The sequence below is a fragment of the Monodelphis domestica genome, chromosome 3 (assembly GCF_027887165.1).
Source record: "Monodelphis domestica isolate mMonDom1 chromosome 3, mMonDom1.pri, whole genome shotgun sequence".
NCBI lineage: Eukaryota > Metazoa > Chordata > Mammalia > Didelphimorphia > Didelphidae > Monodelphis > Monodelphis domestica.
Window position 1 is genome coordinate 14,429,697 of NC_077229.1, and position 25,431 is coordinate 14,455,127.

General features: G+C 49.1%; 1 protein-coding gene across 2 annotated transcripts; it reads left to right on the forward strand.

Moving 5' to 3' along the window:
• Window positions 1–66: 66 nt before the first annotated feature.
• On the forward strand, window positions 67–24,802 carry SNAP29 (synaptosome associated protein 29). Of its 2 annotated transcripts, none has more exons than XM_007490389.3 (6): window positions 67–192; window positions 1,556–1,906; window positions 10,987–11,183; window positions 14,541–14,626; window positions 16,725–16,823; window positions 21,268–24,802. In XM_007490389.3, exons 2-6 carry the CDS (start codon window positions 1,670–1,672, stop codon window positions 21,423–21,425), a joined length of 777 nt encoding a protein of 258 aa, XP_007490451.1. In that variant the 5' UTR covers window positions 67–192; window positions 1,556–1,669; the 3' UTR covers window positions 21,426–24,802. The 2 variants fall into 2 exon arrangements, with proteins under 2 accessions (XP_007490451.1, XP_001363697.1); XM_001363660.4 differs by lacking the exon at window positions 67–192 and adding an exon at window positions 444–581.
• The last annotated feature ends 629 nt before the right edge of the window (window positions 24,803–25,431 follow it).

Genomic DNA, 25,431 nt, shown 5'->3' on the forward strand with positions numbered 1-25,431 from the left:
CTCCGCGGGAGGGGGGAAGGAAGCGGAAACAGCACCGGCTCCAGCTCCGGGCGAGACAGAACACCCCTCAGCGCGTGTGCCTGGTGGTCTACTCCTGGGGCGGGGCCGCGCACCCGCCCTAGGCGGAAGTAGGAGCCGTTCGTCCGTCTGAAGGCTCTGCGGAAGGAGCTGGTCCACTGACTGTGGCGGCAGGTGAGGCGGTCGAGGCCGGGCCTGGCCAGGGCATCCGGCAGGGGTCCGTAGCTAGGAGCAGAGGGGAACCTATGGCCCGGAGAGGGAGGAAAAGTCATCCAGCTAACGCATCTTTGTGGGGCAAGACAGTGGCCTGGAGCTTGTGACGGGCCGAGTCCCCAGGACACTCCCGGGGAAGCAGACCGGGGAGAGCCGGGCTTTCCAGCCCCCCAACTTACCGACCGGGACACTGAGGCCTAAAGAGGGCAGCAGGCTCCGGCCTCCCCTCTCCCCCCGGCGGTGCTCGCAGGTGGAGGACGCCCAAGAAAACTCTCCCAAGTCCTCCGCCACCACCTCTCGCCAAAGGAGAGGGCAAGCCCCGGGCCCTGGGCCTCTTCTAGACTGGTGAAGTGAGTTCCAGGGCATTGGGCAGGCCTCTCCGGGGAGATGGGGGGCTGGAGGAGCGGCACCCGACCGTTCGGGTCTCCAGCACAGACCCTGCCACCAGCTCTGGCCACAAACTGTACTGTCCCATCCTCCTTCTGTACCTTCAGCCATTGCAGTGTGCTCCTGCACACATACATATAGAGACACCGACATATTCGCACACTCACACCCTGCCTAGCTGGACTGCCCTCCGGTTCAGACCCAGCCACTGGCCTTGGCCCACCTGAGGCACTTGTCAGGAAGTTGGCCTCCTAGGGCGGATATTCTTGGAGGAAGATGTATCCTTGTCTTGCCGGATTGTCTGTCCCAAGTACTAGGAATGCAGCCGGCCCGAGGGGATAGAAAGAGGGCGGGGCTTGGAGGCCGAAAGATCTGGATCCAAATCCTCCCCCTATACTTGGTAGTTCTGGGGCCCTGAGTGCTGGACTGAATCTCTCCTCGCCTGGGATGTCCCCCTAGGGTTCAAAGTGAACTGATTGATAACGAATTCCTAGGCAGTCCTGGGCTCTGGGAGTTCTCAACTTCCTGGTGAACAAAAACCACCAATGTGGATCCCCGTCCTTTCTGCCTCCCCCCATCTGTAAGTATGGTCACACAGTGAGATGAAGATAGCGCTTGGGAGACCAGAGACCTGGCTTCTGGCCAGTCCCCACTGGACTAGGCAAGCCACCTGGACTCTGAGCCTCAAGCTGGTGCATAAGATGTGAGTGACCATATTTGGGCTGCCTGCCCAGGGTGGTTATGCTAGAAGCCCTTGTTCATCTTTAATAGCTTAACACTTCCAGATGTAGGGGTTATTATTCAGTTGTAAGCAACTTCAACACAGAGACTGTTCTTTCCTGTTTTCTTTGTATCCCCAACACCTAGCGCACTGCCTTGTGGGTAATAGATGCTTAATGATCACTTGGTAACCATACAACTTTTCCTTTTCCTCCAGATAAAGACTTTGAATCCTCTGTCAAAACAATTGTTCCAGAATACTGGGCCTTTGCGAACAGTACATTTCAAGATCTCGAGTTTCCTGAATAGTTCAGGCTCAGCACAACACACCATGTCGGCTTATCCCAAAAATTACAATCCGTTTGATGATGATGTGGATGATGAAGACTTAAAGCCTGTGAAATGGAAGAATGAAGAGGATTTCTCCGATAAGCCTAGGGAGCCTCTGGACAGACAACAGTACCTGCGGCAGGAAGTGCTGAGGCGGACAGAGGCTTCTGTGGAGAGCACCAACAGGTCCCTTTCCTCCATTTATGAATCAGAGAAGGTTGGAATAGCTTCATCTGAGGTAAGACAAATCAGGGAAAAGGCCAGCCCAGATTCTGGGATTAGAAGCTGAAGTGTTTTATTTGAGTTCATTCAGGATGAATCTCTAGGATGAGGATTTATCTATCCTCTCTAAACCTCTTTCAAGTCCTTAGGGCACCTGCTTTAATACAGATGATTTGCAATTGCTGGAACAACTATGTAAACAGGTTTCAGAAGTACCCATTCTCAAAAAGTAGTGCCCCCCCCCCTTCCTTGCAGTGTGAATTTGTTGCTGCCCAACATTTCAAAATTCTGAATGAGTAAGTCTGAAGTAATGAAGTTTTCCTGTGTTAAGGAAATAGATCACTTTGAATCAGCCGTTTCCTTGTATACAGAATGGGTAGTTAAAGAAATTCATCCCATTTGTTCTTCAGTCTCCTCCGTTAACATGTTCTAACTTTAATTCTGATTGAAGTATCTCAGATTTGGGATTTGATCAAAACCTGAAAGTCAGGGGCAGCTGGGTGGCTCAGTAGATTGAGAGCCAGGTCCAGAGACAGGTGGTCCTGGGTTCAAATTTGACCTCAGATGCTCCTAGCTGTGTGACTCTGGGCAAGTCACTTAACCCCTATTGCCTATCCCTTACCACTCTTCTGCCTTAGAGCCAGCACACAATATTGATTCGAAGACAGAAGGTAATGGTTTTAAAAAAAAAGCCCTGAAAACCAAAGGCCCTAAGAAAAGCTACTTAGTACATGGAAGATAATGATATTAGCAGTCAGTCAGCATATTTAGGAAGAACCATGAAATGTATTGATCACATCTGTTCCAGGTTCAGAGAACCTATGTGAGCAAGGGTGGTCCTCAGAGACTTCTCAGAGGAAGTGACTGGAAGCTGGCCTGTCAGGGTAGTGAGGAGCAGGAAGGGGATTCCCCAGGAGCCTTTCACCAGGACTGTGGGAATAGGTTCCTCCCTGGTCTCCCCATCCTTTAAGAGGAGGCATTGCCAAGAGAAGGAAAGGCCTTTAGGAGACTGGGCAGTAAGTATGTAGGAGAGAGACTGGTGTGGTCGGGACACCATAGGAAGAGCTGTGAAAGAGGCCTCTCGCAGGCCCCCCAGCTGCTAGGACCTTCCTTATGTGTCACATAGGTGCCTGCCCATGTGCTTGGCATCTCCCCTGCCAGGCTGTGAGCTCTGTGGGGACAGAGACTCTTGTCTTTTTGCTTTGTACCCTTAGCACACGGTGAGGTTTAACTGACTGGCCCCAAAGAAGAGAAGCAGTCGTGATGAGGAGAGATTGAAGCTTGAGTCTGAGTTAGAGCCATCTGTTCGTACTAAAACGGGCCACCTTGGGATAGAGAGGGGCTCCTCATCCAAGGAGGTCTTTAGTCAAAGGTTTCTCTCTGGGAAATTGCTGAAATCCAGCTCTAAAATTTGGCTCAGTCAAAAACATGAAACCATCAGCAGGAGCTGAAGGAAACCAGGCCCTACAGCCCTTTGAACTCCACTGAGGACTTCCAGCTGAACAGGAAGGAAGGGGCCTCCTCCATGTTCTCCTTTATCTAGTCCCTTCTTTTTGCTGAATCAAATTCCTTCTCTGTCCAGAAACTCCTTGCTCCTCCTAATTCAAGGGCAGCCTTTCTGTCCTTCAACAGTGTCAAGGGAGTTTGGGATCTGACTTCCTGCCTTCACAGAGAACAGCTGGCCTGAAAGCTTGAGACTTCCTGAAGGAAGCCAGTGGAGGCTGTAGTGTCCTCACAGGCCTGGCACCAGCCTGCATCTGGGCAGACTGGCTTACCCACCAGTACCTAGGGTGACGTCTCTTAGCAAATTAATTATGTCCAGAGACCATTCAAGGCCTCTCTCTTCCTATTGGCTTCCAGTCCAAAAGATTGATAGCAGGTAGAATAGTTCAAAAGCTGTGGTATTGCAGGTGCCCTCATCCCTGTCATATTCATACTGCCTGATCCCGAGATAGCCCTTTGAGGTTTGCCAAGCACTTCCCAACAATGATCTAGCACTCACAACAGCCTTGGAGATTAGTACTATGGCCATGATTATTCTTTTTTAACCCTTACTTTTACTATGTATTAGTACTAAGGCAGAAGAGTGGTAAGTTAGACAATGGAGGGGGAGTGACTTGCCCAGGGTCACATAGCTAGAAAGGGTCGAAGGCCAGATTTGAACCCAGGACTTCCTATCTCTAGGCCTGACTCTGAGTCCACTGAGCTACCTAGCTTGCCCCCCACTATGGCCATTATTAGCCATTTTGAAAATGAAGAAATAGGTGCTTCTGAGCAGGTAAATGGCATCAGAGGGAGCTCACAACCTAGCTGTCTTTCCATTGTACCAGGTCTCTTCCCACATGAAGTAACCAAGGCCTCATCTGTTGTTCCAAAGTGTTTATAAAGAAAAAGTCATGCATTTGCCCATGTCCTATTAATAGTAATGAGCAAGTCTCCTTCCCCAAGCCCAGCCCCCTTCCTGGATTTCTAGGACCCCTGCCCTCCTGGCAAGGCTCAGTCACCTTTGACTCTCCCTCATGGCCCTCCGTCCAGGCCCGTGCATTCAGGGCCCCAGTCCTTTGGATAATAAATCTGCGGCATCTCTTCTCCACTGACCCTGCCCTCAGCCTCCCTTGAGCCCTCCTTCCCTCTGCTGTTATCTTAGTCTCCTTTCCCCCATCTCTCTCCCTCCCTAATCTGCCCTTCACAGTCTTCCTAATAGACAGCTCTTCTCCCGTCACTCCTTTGCTTAGAAACTCTCCCTGGGGGTGGGGGGAGGTGGTCAGCTAGGGGGCTTCCGAGCGTGGATGGAGAGCCAGGCCCAGACTCCGGGCCAGTCACTTAACCCCATTTGCTTAGCCCTCGCCCTTCTGCTTACTAAGGCAGAAAGTACGGGTTGAAAAAGAGTGTGTTCATGTGCCTGCTTTCCCGTCGCCCCTCTCCTGCCCCACCTCTGCTTGTTTACCGGTTTGGGTTAGGGCTGTAATAGAATCGTAGAGTTCAGCTTACTTCAGCACCGTGTGCAGGGCTGGGGACCACACTGGCCAGATAAATGCAATAGGCTGGAGTTGGAGGGGACCTCAAGGGCTCATCTAGACCAGCTCCTTCTTTTTACAGAGGAAGAGACTGAGACCAGCCCCAGTCATATAGTTATAAGAAAAGTGAAATCCACGTCTGGCCTCAGACCCTTCCTCGCTGGATGACCCTGGCTGAGTCATGTAACCCCCATGGCCTCGCCTTGGCACCAATATACAATACTGGTTCTCAGATGGAATGTGAGGGTTTTCATGAAAAAAGAAAGAAACCTTCCCCGGGGCCCTCTGGCCTGTGACTCCTTCACCTGATACGGGTTTGCTTTTCTAGTCTGCTGCCCCTCCCTTCCCTGTTCCAGCTCCATGCCTAGAATTCTCCCTTGGCTGCTCATCCCTTCCTGTTGGGATCCTTGCCATCGCTCAAGGCCTCCATCCACCTCCACTCATACTGTGCAGGGGTGGGTTCAGCTTGCCAGTGGCCAGGTGAAGTGGTTCTTCAGGCACGGGAATGACGCCTGGGGCCCTCCTGGGTTGGAATGCCAAGTCATCGTCCTAAGCGGCGGGTGTGCGTGGGGGAAGGCCCCATGGTCGTTACCCCAGTGGAGCGCTCACTCACGATAGGCTTCGCCAAAGGGCTTTCCTGACAACAAGCTCCCTCGAATTTCATTTCTTTGCTTCTCAAAGCTGTTGAGAGAAGAGAGGAGAGGAGGTCGTAATCAAGTGTTCAGTCAGCTCTCCCTCTCCCACCACCACCGTAAGACACGGGGCTGTGGGGAGGGGGTGCTCTGGCCTCTGGGCAGTATGATAACTGCTAGCACCTGTCTCCAGGGTGCACTGAAGAGCACCGTCTATGGTTGAGTCATTTTCCATTCATGTCTGACGCTTCCTGACCCCATTTGAGATTTTCTTGGCAAAGGGACTGAAGCAGTTTGCCATTTCCTTTTCTGGCTCATTTTACAGATGAGGCAATCAGAATTATCCAGGGTCATGCAGCTAGAAAATGTCTGAGGTCAGATTTGGCCTCAGGAAGATGACTCCAGGCTCAGTGCTGCGCTCGGTGTATTAGGGCTTCGTCATCACCAGTTGGCAGTTTTGAAGGAAGCTCCTTATGAACCAAAACTACTGTGTCATGTGACTCCTGTAGGCTTCTAGGAGCTGAGATCTAAGACCAGAAGGGACCTCTGGGGCCATCATCTTTTACTGAGGAGGGCACTAAGGCCAGGAGGAGGGGGAGACTGCTCCAGGTGCTGCAGCCAAGACTCAGCAGAGCCATCCCCTGATGTCCCAGCTCCATAAGACACCCATAGCTCTCCCCTTGTCTCCCCCAGCCAGCCTTTGCCCTGGCTCAGGCCTTCATCGATTTTTGCCATTTCTTTGGTCTCTTTGCCTGAAATTCCTCCCCTCTTCTGACCCCTCTCCCTCCCACTGCCCAGTGGACATTCCTGAGACCCTCTGGCCACTCTCCATGGTTCTTACCTAGAGTCTAGAAACTCCTAAAAATTTCAATAACTGTTTTTCAGCATTTCCTTGTCAAGTCAATAGGCATTTATTAAGCACTGCTGTGTGCCAGACATTGTGCCAAGTGCTGAGGTACTAAGAAAGGCCAGAATAGCCCCTGCCCATAGGGACTCCCAATCTCATAGTTCATAATCCTGATTTTGAGAAGACATCTATAGGTTTCACCAGAATCCCGGAGGAGGCGATGGCACAAAAAAGATTCAGAATCTCTGCTCTAAGCAAAACTCTTAAATGGTTAATATACCCAAGTTAAAATACAAAATCCTCAGCTGGCATTTAAAGATACCCGGTAGGGGTAGCACAGTGGATAGAACACCAGACCTGGGGTTAGAATGGGTAGCAGTTGTATGTCCCAGTGGAAGGAGGAAGGCTTCCTAAGGGCACTTTTCTCTTTGTAGCCCCTGCTCTCTTGGAGGGTCCCCTTTCCCCGAGTATTACTGAATGGGTTGATGTGTAAGGCACATACAGTGAAGGAGACGGGCACATACATGAACTCTGGAGTTGGTGACCAGTGGGCTTCACATCCCAGATTCGTCAGCCATAAACTTCTTCAGGCTGGGTGTACCTCAGAAGTCAGCCCGAGCTCGATTGTTGCTAGGGACTTAAAGAACGTGGGTTAAATTTGTCAGTGGATTTCAGTAGGCCTCTAGAGGAACAAGGGGCTAAAAGAGGGAACTGGCTTCAGTCAGCAGCATGTAACTAGTGTACCCAGAAAGCCTGATTTTGTTATCTAATCTCAGATGGATCCAACATTCCTCTCCTGCTCCCCCATTGTTTCAAGCTGAAAAAATGTAGGGTCCCCAATGCAGCTTCTCTGCCCTGAATAAGATGCCAGGCCAAGTGTAAAAACAGTAGAAATCGTAAAAGAGAGACTATTTAAAGAGGGTCTAAAAAGAGGAGGAGACCAGAAGATGACACTGGAACAGCTCTCTGGCCCATCCTGCGACTTGCCCAAGGCTGCTTCCTGGCTGGTATCATGAATGTCCATGGCCTGGGCCCTGGACAATCCTCTGTTGTCTAGGCTTTTGTGAATGCATGTTTTTTTGAGATGGAATAGAGTTTCACAAAGGAAATGACAATAAAAATGAAACAACCAGACCAATAGCCAAAGAGAATGAGACGTCACATGACTTAACCCTTTGTTATAAGCCAGCAATGGAGTGAAGGTCTCTCCACTCTGAATTTCAGGCCTTTTCTGTTATAGTTACACTGCCCAGCTCCAGGACAAGTAGGGAAAGGCTCACAGCAGGGTCTGGAAGCAGGGGGCTGGCATTTGTGAGGCAAGTGGAATGGCTTGATCTGGAATCAAGATGGGGGTTGATGAGATGAGGTAGAGATGACTGACCAAAAAGGGTAAGCACACACACAGCCTCCCTTCCCCCTCCCCTTCATCCTAGATAAGGGGAGGGAGGAAGTGCTTCCATTGGGCTGCTGGGTGGAGGGGCAGGTGATGAGAGGCCCATGAAGAGGGGAAGCCTGAGCACTCTGCTCCCCTCCAGCTATGTAACACTATGCTCCCCTCAAACCTAGCTCCTCTCCAACCCACAGACTCAGCAGGCTGCCTCTGTGAGCACCCTTACGTAGCATGTGAGCCCTGCCCAGCTCCTTATCCCAGACAGTAGAAGAAGGAAGCACTCCCACTGAACTGCTGGACAGAAGGGTGGGGGAAGTGACCGTCGTTGATGTCTTCTTAATGATTAAGGATCCCAGTTCTGTAATGCAATGTACCAGCTGCCCCCTCCCAATCTTATCCCTTCCCCAAAATCAAGAAGTCTTATCTATACTTTTTTTTTTAAACCCATATCTTCTGTCTAAAGTACTGAGATCCTAAGTATCAGTTCTAAGGCAGAAGAGTGGTAAGGGCTAGGTAATGGGCATTAGGTGACTTGCCCAGGGTCACGTAGCTAGGAAATGTCTGAGGCCACATTTGAACCTAGGTCCTCCTGTCTCTAGGCCTGATTCTTTATCCACTGAGCCACCTAGTGTACACCTTGTTATCTGCACTTTCATGCAAGTCATCGAAGAAAATGTTGGACAAACAGCCAAGGACAAAGACCTGTGGCAGCATCCTATTAATGACTTCTGCCCAGGCTGGTATTGTTTCCTTTTTCTCCACCAATCCCAAATCCACCAAGCTGTACTATCATCCATCTCACCCTTCTCTGACTTGTCAACAAAGAGGATGAGAGACCTTGCCCAATGCCTTTCTGAACCATTTGTATTCTGCCTGAGGAGCTCACCTGTACCCTCTTCTGACAACTCTGAAAGAGAGATGAGGTTAGACCAGCATGACTTATTCCATTTTTCTCTTTAAACAAGTCTTCATTTTAAAATCGCTCATCCTCAGAATTCCTCCCAAATGAAAAAAAGAAAATTATAACCCTGCTAACAAAAAAAGCACAAAAGCCCACACATCGACCCCTTCCAAAAATACCTGCCCCATTTTGCAGCATAAGGCCATCAGTCCTCTTCTTTATCAGCTCTCTGGACCCATCACAGGATGGGTCATTACGTTGGTCTTCTCAGCAGTGGTTTTCCTGGTTCTTCTGCTCATTTTATTGCATCTGTTGATGCAGATCTTTTTAGGTTTCTCTGAAACTGTCACCATTTCACAAGAATATGCCATTACTATGGGGGGTGGGGGGGAGGAAAAGAAAATGATCTATGTCTTTAACGAATAATGCTTGGAAATGATCAAATAAAATATATTAAAAAAAAAAAAAAAGAATATGCCATTACACTGCCCTGTATGTAGACCTTCATTGATTTCTCCATTCCTCCCTTGCTAGGTCCTCTTTGTTACGTCAAAAGATGCAGCTACAAATAGTTTTGGTCTTTTGGGACCGTATACCTTGTGGTGTGGCTGGGTCAGCTATGCCTTCTAAAGGACCCTTACTGGCTCAGTGATACCCTTTCCCCTTTTCCAGTGCTCACAAGTCATTCTGTCATTGACATCTTCTAGAATTAGACATCCAGCTCAGTGACCTAGAGTGGCAGGAATCACCATTTGTTCCCATTTTTAAGATCAAGAAGTCCTGGGGTTTAGCAGCAACATTGGCAAATTCTCTCATTTCCTTGGGCCATCATTGATATATTTTTTATTTGTCTCTTATTTGAATTCGCCAGGGGCAGGTAGTCTCAGATCTTGACATCTCTGTACCACCCAACTGACCCCTTAACAACCTTAGAATGCTGCATAGATGGAAGGAGTTGCTGGTGTTCTTATTTGGGGGGATTGAGATATCTGGAACAGGGCACCTGGGAGGTCCTCAAGCCTTCAGTACCATGGGGTCCCTTTATTTTGTGATAGGCCTGGGTGTAATGGCTCACAGACTCCAGAGATTTAACCCTCAGTCTGATCTGCCTGAAGCAGCCCTAGTAGGCCTGATGCCAAGGAGCATCTGTTGCCCTGGACAGCTGCACGATTCTCCTCTCATCCCTTTGCTTTCTCAGTTCCTCTTCAGGAATCTTGGCGCCTGATGTGGACTTGGGTATGATTTCATCCGACAGGTATGAATGAGGTCCTGGCATTTAGCATTGCTTTAGCCAGTGGTCTCCACGGGTCCCAGAGAGCAGCTCCTTCAGCTGAGTGCCTCTGAGTCTGTCTTATTTAGAGCTAAGCCTTTTAAAGTAGAATTGGAGTCTTTAGGAAAGTTAGGACTACTAACTCACTGATTCCTAAAGTACATCTCCATGGAGTGTGAAGGGGGAAAGCCTCTGTTACTGTTTCCATTAGACCCAGTTGGACCAAAAAGCTGAATCGGATTTGGGGGGGAGATTAAGAAAAGCAAAATGAAAGCTGGATCGAGATGAATCCTTTCAGCCATGGAGAGAGCACCTGATAGCAAGTTATAGGTATGGTCCTCTTGCTAAGCCTTTGCCCTGCCTTTGGCCTGTACCAAGAACGTCCTCCCTCTTCACCTCATTGAATTCTCTCTCCTTCACAGTCTAGCTTGTATTTTTTTGAATTTATTCTCATTCAATGTGTATATATATTCAGATACCCCCGTGTGTCTCTCCTGATGGCACGTGAAAAGGGATCCTTCATTGTTTTGTATCCCCAGAGTGTGGCACATAGTAGGTGTGGGATAGGTGCTTGTGGATAAATCATGCTCATGTCTGGGGCTTACCTGTGCTCTTTGCTTTTGACTCTTCTTCCTTAGGAGTTGAGTAAGAGATGATTTTCTCCATGAAGATCAGGCTCCCTCTCTCACCCTTCCTTCCACCCCTGTTGACTAGACTCCTTACAGGGTGCCTGGGATTGGGTACACTCTCATTGTTCATCTTTGTACCCAAGCTGCCTAGTGGGGCCCCTAGTCTCCCCTTGGTGTTCATTCCATTCATTAATCTAGGAATTCCTGGTTCAGGGCTTAAGGAGAACTTGCCCTTGAAGCCCACTGGGCTAGGCCTAAGACGTAGCCATGACCGTGGCCAGCTGTGTCATCTCCTCTGAGCCTGTTTCCTCATCTACCCTCCCTCACTGAGTAATAGAAAGACTCAGAAGGGCCATACCTGGCCGGTTTCTTGGGTTCTGTGTGACCTTCTCTTGTCACTTTTCCCACAGGAGCTCGTGCGTCAGCGGGGAGTGCTTCAGCGCACAGAACAGATGGTGGACAAAATGGACCAGGACTTAAAGACTAGCCAGAGGCACATTAACAATATCAAGAGCATGTTTGGGGGCCTGGTCAATTACTTTAAGTCCAAGCCTGCTGATGCCACACACCCCCAGAATGGCGTCGCCGACTCCCAGCCTAACACACGGTGAGCAGCCCTGCTGGGCTGGAGGGGAGTGGGCAGGCAGGTGGGCAGTCCCCATGGGGGTCCAGGCCAGACAGATCTGACAATCCAAGGAGCAGCAAAGAATTGATTAAGCCCTTCACGTGTGCCCTGGACTCTGCTAAACACAAATGATATGGATTAGGGGCCATGATGGGGAAGCCAAGGGAAGGAGGTACACTGGGAGGGAAGTGGGCATGGCCAGGGCTCTCAGAAAATAGCAGTTATAAATAGTGTAAGATGGTTGCACCTAGGTGGCACAGTGGATGGAGAGCCAGGCCTGGGTTCAAATTTGGCCTCAAACACTAATTAGTTGTGTGCCTCTGGCCAGGTCATATAACCCCCTTTGTCTAGCCTTTCCTACTCTTCTGCTTTGGAACCAATGTTTAATATATTGACTCTAAGATAAGATGGAAGGCAGGGGTTTCAAAAAGAAGAAAAGATTGAAAGATCTAGTTAAACCTCACCGATCAAGGCCTACCCCTAAGGTACTGCCTTTGAGGAAGGAGGGGAGGGGCTAGGGAGCATAGTAGAAAGACCCCAGGCTTGAGGTCACGGGTCATTTGAGGCCCTGTTGTTAATTCTCTGTTGGGCCTGGCACTGTGTTCAGTGAAAAAAAAAAAGGCAAAAGACAGTCCTTGCCCTCAGGAGCTCCCAGTCTAAGGGGCAGACATAGCACACATCTCCGTCCAAACAGACTGGAGTACTTGATGCCTGACACATGGTTTATTCCATATAACTGGAAGCCGTTCTTACCATTATTATTCCATTGGAGGCAGGTTCCAGCATCAGAGTTCAGGAGGTCTGGGAAAGGGCAGCTTGCCAAAGGGAGGACATTAGCCAAGACTTAGGCGGGGAAGCCCAGGGGACGACTAGTGAAAAAACACCTATAGTTGGAGATGGATGGAGTGTTGGGTGTGAGGAACAACCAGGAGGCTGAGGTCACTGGGTTGAAGAGACTGTGAGGGAGAGGTTCCCAAGGGCTCTGAAGGTCCAACAGAGGCTTTTGTATTTGATCGTGGGGGCCAGCCTAGGGAGTTATCAGGTAGGGGACCTGCACTTTCCAAGAAGTCGAGCAGTTTGACAGTTTTTCTTACCTATAAAAGGAGAGTCAGAAACCCTCCCCTGCCTTCATCACAAGATCACCCCTGGGCTCAAAGCAGAGAATGGGCACGGAAGAGCTTTGCAGACCCAGTACACCAGGCCCTCTTCTATCTTGGATGCTCTTGGAAAGCACCAGGCAGAGCCCCTACCACTCATAGCTGCTTGACTTTGGCCTATCACTAAACTCTGCCAAGACTCAGTTTCCTCATCTGTAAAATGAGACACTTGAACCCCATGGTCTCCAGATTCCTTCCAAGTCTTAACAGGTTATATGTACAAGTCTCTAGGGTGAATCTGGTGGACATTTTTACCTTTGATTCCCCAACTTGAAGGATCTAAAGAGTTGGAATTTTAGACCTAGAATGAACCCATGAACCCAGTTCACACCCAGTAGAAACCCACCACTGCAGCCAGCCTAACAAGGGCTCCCTCAGGAGCCTCTGTGTGGAGGCCTCTTCAGGTAGCCTTTTCCAGGCTGAGTCAGCTCTCATAGTTAGGATGGTTTTCTTGAGACTAGGCCTAAATTTGTCCAGCTTCCACCCAGTGCTCCCAGCTCAACCCTTTGGGACTAAATAGGGCAAGGATAATCTGTTTTAATCATGGCAGGCCTTCAGTTTCTTTTGTTAAGGCAAAAGTAGGCACTGCCCTCAAGGAGCTCCTAATCTACAGGGAGAGAGGACACGCCAACAACTATAAATAAACAAGATATAGGCAGGGTAAACTGGGAGGAAGGCTTCTAAAAGAGGGGATTTTAGTGGAGGCTTGTAGGAAGCCAGAGCATCCCAGAGACAAATAAAGGGAGAGAGCATTTCAGGTATTGGAGACAGAGAGGATCCCTGCAGCTGAGGCGAGAGACAGAGAGTCTTGTTCTGAGGAACAGCCACAGAGTGAGTCACTGAATCCAGGTGTGTTTGGCAGGGCAGGAATTGTAAAAAGACTGGAAAGGGAGAAGGAGATCAGATTGTGGAAGATTTTATATTTTCTCCTGGAGGTGCTCGGGAGCCCCTGGAGTTTATTGGTCAGGGGGCATAATCAGATTTGCACCTTAGGAAGATTGACAGCTGAGTGGAGCGTGGAGGGTAGACGTGGAGTAAGGAGCAACCCAAGCAGGAAGAGCCCCCCAGCTGGCTATTTCAGTAATCAATAAAAGCCTATGTTAGAGTAGTGGCAGTGGGAAAGGACAGATGTAGAGAAAGGGCCATTGACAGACCTTGGCACCTTCTTGAACATGGGGGAATGAGAGGGAGAGAGAAGAGTCCAGGCTGACTCATAGGTTGGGAGTCTGGGAGTCTAGGATAAAATGTCTACAGGATGTCCAGTTCAGTTGGAAATATGAACCCGGAGATGTGGAGAGAGGCCAGGGCTCGGTTAATTGACCTGAGACTCATCTCCTGAGATAGTTATTCAGTCCTCAAGAGCTGATAAGATCACTGGGTGAAGTGGCAGAGAGGGACAAGAGGGTCCAGGACAGAACCCTGAGGGAAATCTACGGTTAGCTATGATCTAAAGGAGACAGAGAAGGAGCGGTCGGCAGTGTCGGGGGAGGACCAGGAGAGGACAGTGTCAAAGGCTCAGAGATCAGGGAAAGGCCGTTGGATTGGGCAATGAAGGGATTGCCGGTAACTTTGGAGAGAGCAGTTAGGTTGAACGATGAGGTTGGAAGCCAGACTGAGTCCTTGACCAAGCTATCCTGTTCCCCTGGTTTGACATCCTCATTTCCCACCACCTGTCCTCCTGTAGCATGAGGGAGGGTCCTTCACCCTCTTGGTTGCCCTCCTGAACAGCCTCCCACTCAGCATTTCTTCCCAAGCCACAGTACCCAGAACTGAGCTCCATGGTCCAAGCAGAGCCATGGATGGGAAGCTCCACCTCTCAAGATGGCACTCACCTTAGCCTCTGGTTCACACTGCTGCTTCATAGCGAGCTGAAGTCCACCTAAACTCCAAGGGAGCTCAGTCCTGGCTCTAGCACCAGATGCCTCCCAGATGGGTGAGGACCAGAGCAGGTGCTCCATGGCGTGGCTGGATGGTCATAAGGTGCCCAAGGCTTGTCTAGTCAGGCCCTGCAAGAGGATGGGCCTTACTGCCCCAGGTCCCCCAAGGAGTCAAGCGGGGCCAGGGCTGCCATTCAGTGTTGTTGATTGACAAAGAATAAGCTCTGAACCCCATTAAAGACTCGGGTGCTACTCGTATTATATTATCTTCCTTTTTTTTCCTTTTGTTCATTCGTTACTTGAAGACTGAAAGAAGCCATAGTCACAAGTAAGGAACAAGAGGAGAATTATCAGGCCAGCCACCCTAACCTGAGAAGGCTGCAGAGTTCAGGTCAGTACAAGACCTAGGGCAATCTCTTTGGGGGTGCTGGGCTAGTGATTCCTCTCAGGTGTGCAGAGGGGTAGGCCCAGGCATGCAGAGAATGGAGACAGGGAGTCAAGCCAGCCAGAGTAAGTTGAGGGCTTTGTTGATCTTGGTGAGATGGGACAGGGTTGTTTGGGGCCTCCCTTGAAGGTGGGGGTAGCAAGGTCAGAAAGGCTTCCAGGAAGCACAGCGGGCTAATGATTGCTAGTTACCCCACGCGAGGTTGCCTGTCATTTCTGGGGAATGCTTTGTGGGGATGAAATACCACGTAGTGGTGAGAAATTGTGCAAACATTCACGGGGCTGACCAAAGAGTAGCACTGGCCAACAGAGAGCTGGTGGCCTAGTGAAAGCTCGGCAGCATCTGTGATCTCCTGTGGGTGTGCGTTCCCACCACACCTTGGGAGCTGTGGAAACTTGGGGAGATTGGGCGACCTGGAGCTTAGGAGAGGGTCTGGCTGGATATATTTTGGAAACAAAAGGGTAGAGAGAAAAACAGGCAGGCCAGGGTTAGAATCATGGGAGGCACCCACATTTAGTGACAAGAAAATCCCGGGAACCCAAGAAGACCAAGAATAGTCCAACAGGTAGAAGAAACAGGATTCCAGGTGGCAGGCATCTGGGAGCAGGACAAGGAGGGCAGTGTCAGCAGGCCTGGAGATGGGAGGTCCGTCCTGGGTTCCAATCTCACCTCAGACACTCCTAGCTGTTTGAGCCTATGCAAGTCACAACCCCAATTTCCTGGCCCTTTCCACTCTTCTGCCTTGTAACCAGCATTCTTCTAAGACAGAAGGTAAGGATTGGGGGACAAGGGGGGCCGGTAAGTCAGGGGCAAAGGTGGCAAAGTGGATAGAGTGCAGGCGTGGATGCTCAGTGGTTCTGAAGCTGCTGAGTGCCAGGGACTCTCAGGAAGGGGGCAGCAGAGCCCACAAACATGGGCAATGCCTAGGTGGAGGCCTCAAGTACAACACTGGCTTTTCAGCCCAAAGACAAGACTGAAAGAGGACGGGGGGATGAGTTTGAAATCAAACATTTTCCAAGCATGAGGGAAGAGAACCTGGACAGGCCACTCCAGGCAGGCAAAGGTCACACTGTAACCCCAAAATGGTGGTCTTCAAAGAAACCAAAGATCGGTCAAGCAGGGCCTTTTTAGCTTGTGTTGGGAAGGTAGCAGCAGACTTTTCAGCTGGTAAAGCTTTATATTACACGGGACATCGAGATATGAATCAAGGGGAGCCCGTGGCCCATTCAGGGGCCCAGAAGAAGTGGGTCCTCTTGTAAAATCTATATCAGATTGCTTACCCTCCCAGGGAGAGGGAAGGGCAGAAGAAGAGAGGCACTTTGGAATCCAAAGCTTTAAAGAAAGAATGTTTAAAATATGTTTTTTAAATTACATAATTAAATTAACCTTGAACATAACTTCGATATAAGCAAAATATCTGCTTTTGCCCTCTAATTACTCTTGGTCCTAGATAAGGGTTAGGTCTCGAGTAAGAATACTAATGCCTAGGGGTAGCTGGGTAGCTGAGTGAATTGAGAGCTAGGCCTAGAGACAGGAGGTCCTGGGTTCAAATCTGGCCTCAGACACTTCCCTGCTGTGTGACCCTGGGCAAGTCACTTGATGCCCTTACCACTCTTCTGCCTTGGAACCAATATACAGTACTGATTCCAAGATGGAAGGTAAGGGTTTTAATTAAAAAGAAAAAGAAAAAAATGCTAATGCCAGCTCCATGGGGCTGCCGGCTCTAATTTCAAGCCTGAGTCTTTACATTCCAGAGATTAACAAAGGCTACAAATCAGGGTTTGGTTGATTGATTTGTTTGCTGCCTAGCCTAAAGAAAGTGATGGCAAAAACACTGAAGCTTTCAATTCCCCTTAAAAAGAGTGTTCCTTTGAGCACAGGGATACCTGCATTGGCGTTTTTCTCCGTCAGACTCTGACAACGTCCAGATGGTGGTATTGGTAGAAGCCTAGACTCTCAGAACTGAAAGGAACCCAGACTACGAGGGGTGCCAGGGGTGCTGGGAGCCCCACATTGATCATGTCACTGCTTCTTTCTTAAACAGATGCTATCATGGGTGGGACCAGCTCTTCCCTCAGCACTGACGGCTATCCAAAGAATCAGCATCTCCGAGCCTATCACCAAAAAATAGATAGCAATCTCGGTAAGCCTTCAGGCCCACCTTGGCCTTGGGGTGAGGGGTGAGCAGCGTGAACCGCCTGCTGTGCTGCCCTGAGGAGGAGCAGCCTGGTAAGCCTGACAGAGCCCACCTCCACCTTCCAGAGAGGGAGATCTGGGAGATATGCTAGATAGAAGACCAGGAAAGGAGCTGGGCTTTCTTACCATAAGGACTTGTTCCGGAGAGCCATTCCAGTGCTCTTCTGGTGTCCAGAGAGCATCAGAGGAGCCTGAGAAAGGCCCCCAGACCACTGCTCTACGGAGGGGACAAGATGCAAAAAAGGAGACAGCCTCCATAGAGGGAGCAGCCTTATCAAGGAGCCCGCGGTCCTAGTGAGTGGATACTTGATGGCCGTCCCCTCACTTACTGGTCAGCTGTCCACTGCACTAGTAGCCTTGAGGCACGGAATCCCATTTCTTACAAGACGGAATGAGAGCTTTGCTGTATGATATCCGAAGAAGGCAGGAGCAGTCATATCACGGGACAGATCAGGGAAAGTCATCTCCAAGGAGAATATTGTGTTTGAGCCAAATCAAATTAGCTTCAAGGAGCATAGCGCGACTTGAGAGATGGAAGGGATTTTTCAGATCATCTCCACGTTTTACAAATGAGGAGACTGAGGCCTCAGTTTCCATCGTTTATGTGTTAACTGAATTAATGAGCCCCAGTGTGGTAAGGATCCCAGTGCCCTCCACAGCTGTGTCTCCTAGCCTCACAGCTGCCTTGCCAGGGACACCAGGATTCTCGGTGTTGGTTGGAGCCTCACAGAAGCAAAGGAGTTTGTCCACAGTCGTGGTCCCATAGCTGGCAGGCAGCACGTACTTGCTCCTTAGGTCTCTCAGGAAGACAGAGGATGGATTGAGCAGACTTTGTGGCCTGTCTCACAGGGCCATATAAGAAAGAACAAGCCTTGGCAACTTTGCTCTGGAGGGGGAGATGGAGTAGCCTGGGAGGGTGCCCTGTACTTGGAGGCAAGAGACCTGGCTTGGAGTCCCTGGGGCTCAGTGAGCCTCAGGGACCCTTTTATTTTCACCTGAAGGTGTCAGTTCATAGGATCAAAGGCTGCAAACTGAAAACAGCCTTTAGGCATTTGGGGCTGGCTAGCAGCTGAAGACACTTCTTGTCTAAGTCATCTATGGCAGAGACCAAAGACCACCAAGGTCAACCCTTCATTGAATACCAGAGACCCCTAACTAACAAGGGATCACTGTCCAGCCTTTGCTTAAGGCCCCCAGGGAAGGGGAGGCCCCACAGCCTGCCAGGGCGACCTTTTCCCCTCTGGGATGGCTCTGTGGTAGGGGCTGCGTTCTAAAAGCCTACATTTGCCTCTCCTTGATCAAGGGCCAAGCAGAACAATGTTAGTCCTTCTTCCACCAGTCTGAGTGTGTCCTTCCTAAGTCATTGTTTCTCTGGGCCAGCAAACTGACTTCCTGAGTGAGCCAAGTGAGCCAAGAGTTACTCTTTTTTAAAATCAAGGTTTATGCTGTGCAATCGTAGTTTCCCCAGGTCATCGTCATATGGTTTAGCCTCAAGGCCTCCAGGAGCCTGGTTTCCCTCCTCTGGAAATTCCCCATCTTGTCAACGTCCTTCCCAAAAGATGGAACCGAGAACAAAGCATAATATTCTTAAAAGTGGTCTGAATAGGACAGAGAACAGTGGAACTCTCACCTCCTTAGTCCATGATGGCTGGTGTCCCCAAGACTGACCTGGGCCCACTTCTCTCTTCACTCTTTACCGACTCTCACGGTTTCGATGATCATTCTGAACCCAGATCTATATTAGCAACCTTCTGTCTCCGAGCTCTTCTGAGCTAGTCCCACAGCACCAACTGCTTATTGGAGGTCTCAAGTTGGATCCCATGAACACCCCCAGCTCAATGTGGCCAAAACCCTCCCCTCTCCTGTTCCAGACTTCCCTAGGACCACCTAATCCCCAGACTCAGTGCCTCAATCTAGCCCTTGATTCCTCACTCTCATTCCTCCCTCCCCATGTCCCTAGTCACTTGCCAGATTGATCATTTCTACCTTCCCCTTCTCCCTTTGTCTGGGCCCCATTTTCTCTCCTCCTTCTAGTTCAGACCCTTAGCACATCAAGCCTAGACCATTTCAATAGCCTCATAACTGGCCTCTCCACCCCAGATCTCTTCCTTCTCCAACCCATCGTCCACTCAGTATTCAAGGTGATTTTCGTAAGGCAGGTCTGGCCTTGTCATCCCACTCACTGAAATCCATTTATTCCTAAATATGTCAAATGCTTCGCAAACATGAAAGCTTGATAGAAGCGCTAGCATCCCTCTGAAGTTCTCCATTTGTCACTTAAAGCTCTTTATGATCTGGGCCCTTCCAACCTTCCTACAATTTGCTCTTTTCTGAGATCTGCAATCCTGGCTTCAGACATGACTCTCCATCTCCCATCTCCATGGGTTTGCCCTGGCCATCCCTCCTCCCCTCAACTTCCTGGCTTTTCCTCCAAGACTGAGCTCAAACATTACCTTCTACAGGAAGCCTTTCTGGGCCCTGCCAGCTGCTAGTGCCTCCCCTCCCCTCTGGATGTGCCTTGGATGTGCCTTGGATGTGCCTAGCTTTTTACATATGGTCTCCCCCTTTAGAGTGGGAGCTTCCTGCAGACACACACCACAGAAGGTGCTTCCTTAGGCCTCCTGATGAATTGCTTTTTGGGTTTCCTATGTACTCACAGTACAGACTGTTGCCCCTTTCCTCATCCACGTCATGCTACCCTTTTGTGTCTTAGAGCTTTTTATCCAGGATAGCTTTCCTTCCAGCCTGCCTTGATCTCCTTCATCTGTAGAATGTCAATTCATGGGATCCTTTCTGCTCTCTGAATGCTTGAGCTGCCTTTGCTCTCCCCAGATCCACGGGGCTGCCTGTCTTGACACTCATTTCTCTATCACAGGTGAGGTGAAGGGGCCCTTTCCTCCCCCCAAGGTTCTCCCCATTTCTGTTTTAGCAGCCAGGCCCTCCGTTCACTTCTTTAATCCCAGCCTTCTTGTGAGCTGGCACTAATCTCTTTGCATGGGACAGGTTGCCAGAGGCTCAAGCACTAGAAAGAATGTTAAAATTCCAACCATTTTGGAGAATTTACAGTTTCCGTGAATTTAGATACTTGTTCAGTGCTGTGAGTGTCACTGTGGCTCCCCTTGGTGATGTTGGAAAGCTCGGAACACACAATACCTGTTGGCCTTGGAGGAAGATAGCAGAGTGAAGGTTTATGATCCCTGTGCCTACAAGTCCTGCCTGGGCCACTCCCCCTCAGCTGCAGGACCTTGAGCCTTCAGAGAGGCTTCCCTCTCTGAATCTCAGCTTCCTTCTCTGTAAAATAGGGGCAAGAGATTCAGTCAGCATTTGTGGAGCACCTACTATGTGCCAGGCATTGGGCTAAGTGCTAGAGATACAGACATAAAACAGGATCCCTGCCCTCAAAGAATTTGCAGTCTAGTGGGGGAGACATGAAAGCAGCTATCTACAAACAAGATGTGTGGAGGGTAAATTTCAGGTAATCTGCAGGAGGGAAAACTCCATAATTAAGAGGAATTGAGGGGCAGCATAGAACGCCAGGCCTGGAGTCGGAAGGACCTCGATTCAAATCTAACCTCAGACACCTCTTAACTGTGTGACCCTGGGAAAGTCACTTACCTCTGATCGCCTGGCCCTTGCCCTTCTGTCTCAAAATTGTTACTAAGACAGAAGGTAGAGTTTAAAAAAAAAATAGGCAAGGCTTCAGGTAGAAGATGAGATTTTAAGTAGGACTTAAAGGAAGCCAGGAGAGAAGAGAAATGAGGAGAGGACTAGGGAGGTGGAGAGTATCCTTAGGAGGAACAGTAAGTTGGCCAGTGCCCCTGGAGTACATGGAGGGGGATAATGTATAAGATGGCAGAGTATGCAGGTTGTGAAAGACCAGAAGAATTTTATATTGGATCCTGGAGGTAATTAGGGACCGATTCCTGAGTGAGTTTGCCATGGTCAGACCTTCACAGAACCGACTAGAGTGGGGAGAGATTTGAGGGGGCAGAAGCTGCCCCCTCTCCCTCAAGAAGGCTATTGCAATTGCCAAGGTATGAAGTATTGGGTTTTGCCCCAGAATGAAGGCAATGTCAAAGGAGAGGAGGGAGCATACTCAAAAGGTGGAATCGATAGACTTTGGCGCCATATTGGCTATGGGAAGTGAGAGAGTGAAGAGCCCAAGATGACTTCTCCATGTTGTGAGCCTTGGGGGCCTGGGAGAATGGTGGAGCCCTCTATAATAACAGGGAAGTTGGAGGATGAGGTGGCATGCGAGGGCTGGGGATAATAAGGCCGGTTTTGTATGTATTGACGATTTTTGTGGGATCTCCAGTTTAGGATGGCCAAGAAGCCGTTGGGAATGCAAACCTGCAGCGTCTAAAGCTCCTTGCTGTTTTCTCTTCTGACAGATGAGATGTCCAAGGGGCTTGGCCGGCTCAAGGACATTGCCTTGGGAATGCAGACTGAGATTGAAGAACAAGACGACATCATTGACCGACTCAACACTAAAGTTGACAAGCTAGACATAAATATCAAAAGCACAGACAAAAAAGTCCGGCAGCTTTAGAGACAAATGAGGTTTTCTGTTTGTTTGCCATGGAACGATCTGAGAAATTCTTTCCTTCCCAAGATGTTTTTCAAAGCCTCTGGAAGAATTCCATTTCACTACTTTAGTAAGTTACTGATTAAGCTGTGTCTGCAAGTGGTACAACAGTGTAAGTCTTCTGAAGAGTTACTTAGCCAAGATGGATAGGGAGGAGGGCAGCCCTGAACGGCCAACGCCCGCCCCTGCCTGCTTTACTGGAATGAGAAGAAAGTAACTTCACTTCTCAGTCTACTGAAAAGGCAGTCCTAGGAAATGAGGAGAGATTCTCTCATTGCTATTGAGAAGATCAGGAAGCTGCTCTGCTCCTCCTCTAGAGGCATCAGACCCGGAGGGCTGAATGGGGTCCCAGGCCTCCTTTGTGTCATCTCCCTTCTTGGAGTGGGAATCACCTCCCCACCTGGACCCTTCATCTGACTGACAGCATCACCCTGCTCAGATGACAGTTCTGAAATCAGGCAACTCTCCTGGTGGGTTTAATTGATCTCTGTCATCTCCGTGCCTTCTCCTTCCCTGAGAGGTGGCATCCATGGCTGCTCCAGCAACATGCTTTGCTGTCATTGTCCTTGCTGCCTGCCCCAAATTAGGAGCCCTACCCCTCTGAGCCTGCAACTGCTGCCTTGGCAAAGCCCTCAAGGTTGTAGGCCATTTGCAGTCCTTTTTGTTTGTGTCCTGGTTTCCCAGCAGCTCCTTTCCCAAGAACTGGACAGAAACTCTCCACCTTTTGTCCATCCCCATCCCCTCCGCGCACGTTATCCTTCTTGGAACAAAGTCTTAGGGTGTAACTGCATGTTTACACAGTGGTCGTGTTCTGACTAATCCCCTGTTCTCAGTGTCAATTCATGCAAGTCAATCTGTTGCAAAAAGAGAATTTGAAAAAATAAGGCTTGACTCATAAAGACATGAGGCTTCTGGCAGGAAAGAGGCCCGCAAACCTCGAGTCAGAGCTCAGCCTCTGCTGGGCTCTCTGGATTCCCTCTTTAATGGGTCGCATTATCTGCACCAAGACTAGGAGACTCTAGGCGGAAATCCAAGGGGCCCTGAGGCCAGACAAGGTGGGGATATGCTGGTGAGGCAGAGGTATGTGATCTCAGTGATTTAGTAAGACAGCCTGTTAGTTAAGCAACAGACCAGCCAGGGTGGAGCAGCTGGCCTCTTTCCCGCTGACAGTTCCTGTTTTTTACAGTCTATTCCTTGGTAACTTCACCATTTTAGGCCTCTCGCTATCTAGCAAAAGAGAGAGAGAATAGTTAAGGGGGGGTGTCCATATAGAGATATCTATAACGAGGCAGAGACATGCAAAGACATGTCTACCCAATGTCGAATGACACTAACCATGTGTGTGGGGTACCACTGCAAAGAAGAATCTGGGATCCATTTGTTTTCATGGGCATGACTTGAACTCAGTTTACTTTTTGAGCATTAAAGGAAAGAGATTTCTTAAATGAAAGCCCCTCACCTTGGTTATAGGTAAACCAAGCAGGAAGTCATTTTGAAAGCAACTTACTGCATAGGAGCCTTTTCAGAAGAAGAAAATCAGCTTTCATTGTGAGACACCGGAGGAGGATTTCTGTTGACACTTGTGCCTATTTACGACATCTTCGGCGCTCTGTGCCTCTCTGACCTTGGTAATCTACAGAATAGGCCCTCCCTGTGGAGGAGGCTAGAGCTCTTGGGTTGGTCTCTGGAGAGCAGCACTGACATTAGTGGGTAAAGCTCAGCAGCACGACTGAAGATCTGCCCTTTCCCAAACCTGCTCAATGCCAGGCTGGATCCTCCTCTTGAGGCCTGCGAAGAGAGAAGCAAAGGGAGCTCTGAATGGGAAGGGCATTGAGTCAAGGAAGTGAGAGTTGGGTTTGCCTTTGCTCCAGACTAGTGGGACAGAAGACGCCTTATCCCTAGGAGAGAAATGGAGACTGAGCTGCTTGAGCTTTGGGGGCAGAGGCTTGAAGACCGCACCCAGCCAGACTAGAGCAGCTTAGCACCATTCTCCGAGGGATTTTGCGATGAATGGCCATTCTTGAACCTCCTTCACCTTGCCCGTTTCTGTCTGCTAGCATTTCATCATGCAAGGGGTGAGTCATGACACCTTGGACTTGGACAAGTGGCCAGTTGTTCCTGTCTGCCAAGGAACAGAGTGCTAAGAATCTAATGTAGATCATTAAACACAACTTATTCGGAGTAAATGGCCTCATTGCTGCTGAAGAATCCTTAAGAAGCAATATCTCCTGGGAGACATTTTTTCCAAGTGAGTGTCAAATCACCTGATGGGCCCGCGAAGGCGCCTGTTTTGCCAGCCCTCGGCCAAAGAACGTCGCCAGTGCCAAGCATTATCATACTACAGAGGAGACTGCTGTGAGGTTCTGTCATCTTTTTACCTGTATACTTTGGCAGAAAAGCATTCATACATGTCTCTCCTAAACTCTCCAACAAAACTTGAGGAGCGGTTTGGCCCTGCCTGGCATAGGGGGAAAAACCCTGGTGCTGACCCTGGGACCCAGCCATAGATGTGTTCCTCGCCTAAGACCTCCCGCAACCTCCAGCATAGCCAAACGGATTTTCCATTTGGGTACCCAGGAACATAGACACCCCAAGGCAAATTACCTTGGCAAACACTGCCCGAGCTCCTTTGCTCTGCCACACACAGGCCTCCTCTAGATTTCCTGCCCTTCCTTCTTGCTGAAGACAAAAGCCAGCCAGACACAACCCAAGTGGGTCAGGCTGTGTTTGCTTCTCTCTGCTGCCGTGCTGTGTCTCCCTGACTGTGCTGAGAGGTTCGTGAACACGGCTGCTTCTCACCAGGTAGGGCCCCTGCTCAGAAGTTACAAATGCCACTACTGCCTGAAGGGAATCGAATGTCCCTAACTGGGGGGCTAGAAGCAAATTACCTTTCCAGAAGTGGCTTGTCTTCCATTTGTAACGAAGTGGCAGTGAGCTTTCCTGTCCTTGGTTTGAGTCTGAAATATCCCACCCAATGGCCTAATACTATTTTTATTTCTCTTGAAAGAAGACTGCTTTTAACCACCCCCCCAGCCAGTACCAGCCTTTCTGTGCATTCTCTGGGAAAGAACCCTTTGATTTGAAGGCAAGAATCTGGTAGACTCAGATGAAAAGGCAGACATTTAAGGATGTGATTAATCTAGCTTCAGTACCTCTAATCGGATTTTGTTGATTGTGATTTTAATCATAAACCGTACCAATTTCATACTAATCTCATGTTTGACAGAAACACAGATCCTTTCATGGAGACTTTTAAAAGCTTTTGAAAAGACCTTGTTTTAACAGCTTCATCTGTAAAAATGGAAATGTTCTGTTATTAAAAGTGCTTACTGTACAATGAAGGGAAATGTTTGGCTTTTCATTATGTGGCTCCTGACCACATAATTGGAGTCTTTTTCACAGTCCCTACTGAGCTAGGGACTAGCTTCGGTTAAAATTAATATACTTTTACATAAATATTCAGTTGGATTTAGAAATTTCTTACCCACTAGAGAAATAGGAAGGGAAAAAGAGAAGAGATATGGGAGAGGGATTGATAAAAGCAAGGGTGAGTCGATTAAAGGAGTCGGGTCAGAAGCAAAACATCTTATGAGGAGAGATAGGATAAAAAATGAGAGAAAGAAAAAATAGGATAGGGGAAAATATGCAATTATTGAAAGGAATGAACTCATCCGTAAAATGGGAGTAAGAAACAGAATGGATTAGAAAGCAGAATCCAGCAATATGTCATTTGCAAGAGGCAGAAAGGCAATCAAAGGGTGAATTTTATTTTTTAATTGATATAAGCTTCTGGAGGGCAGGAACTATTTTTACAGAATCCCAGAGGTGGAGCAATTTAAGAGTTCTAGTTAGAGCTGGAAGAGCCATCCATTTTACAAGTGAAGAAACTGAGAGTTAGGGTGATTAAGTGACTTGCCCATGGTTATGGAGATAGGAACAACAGGAGTGTGACCCAGGCATGTCTGACCCA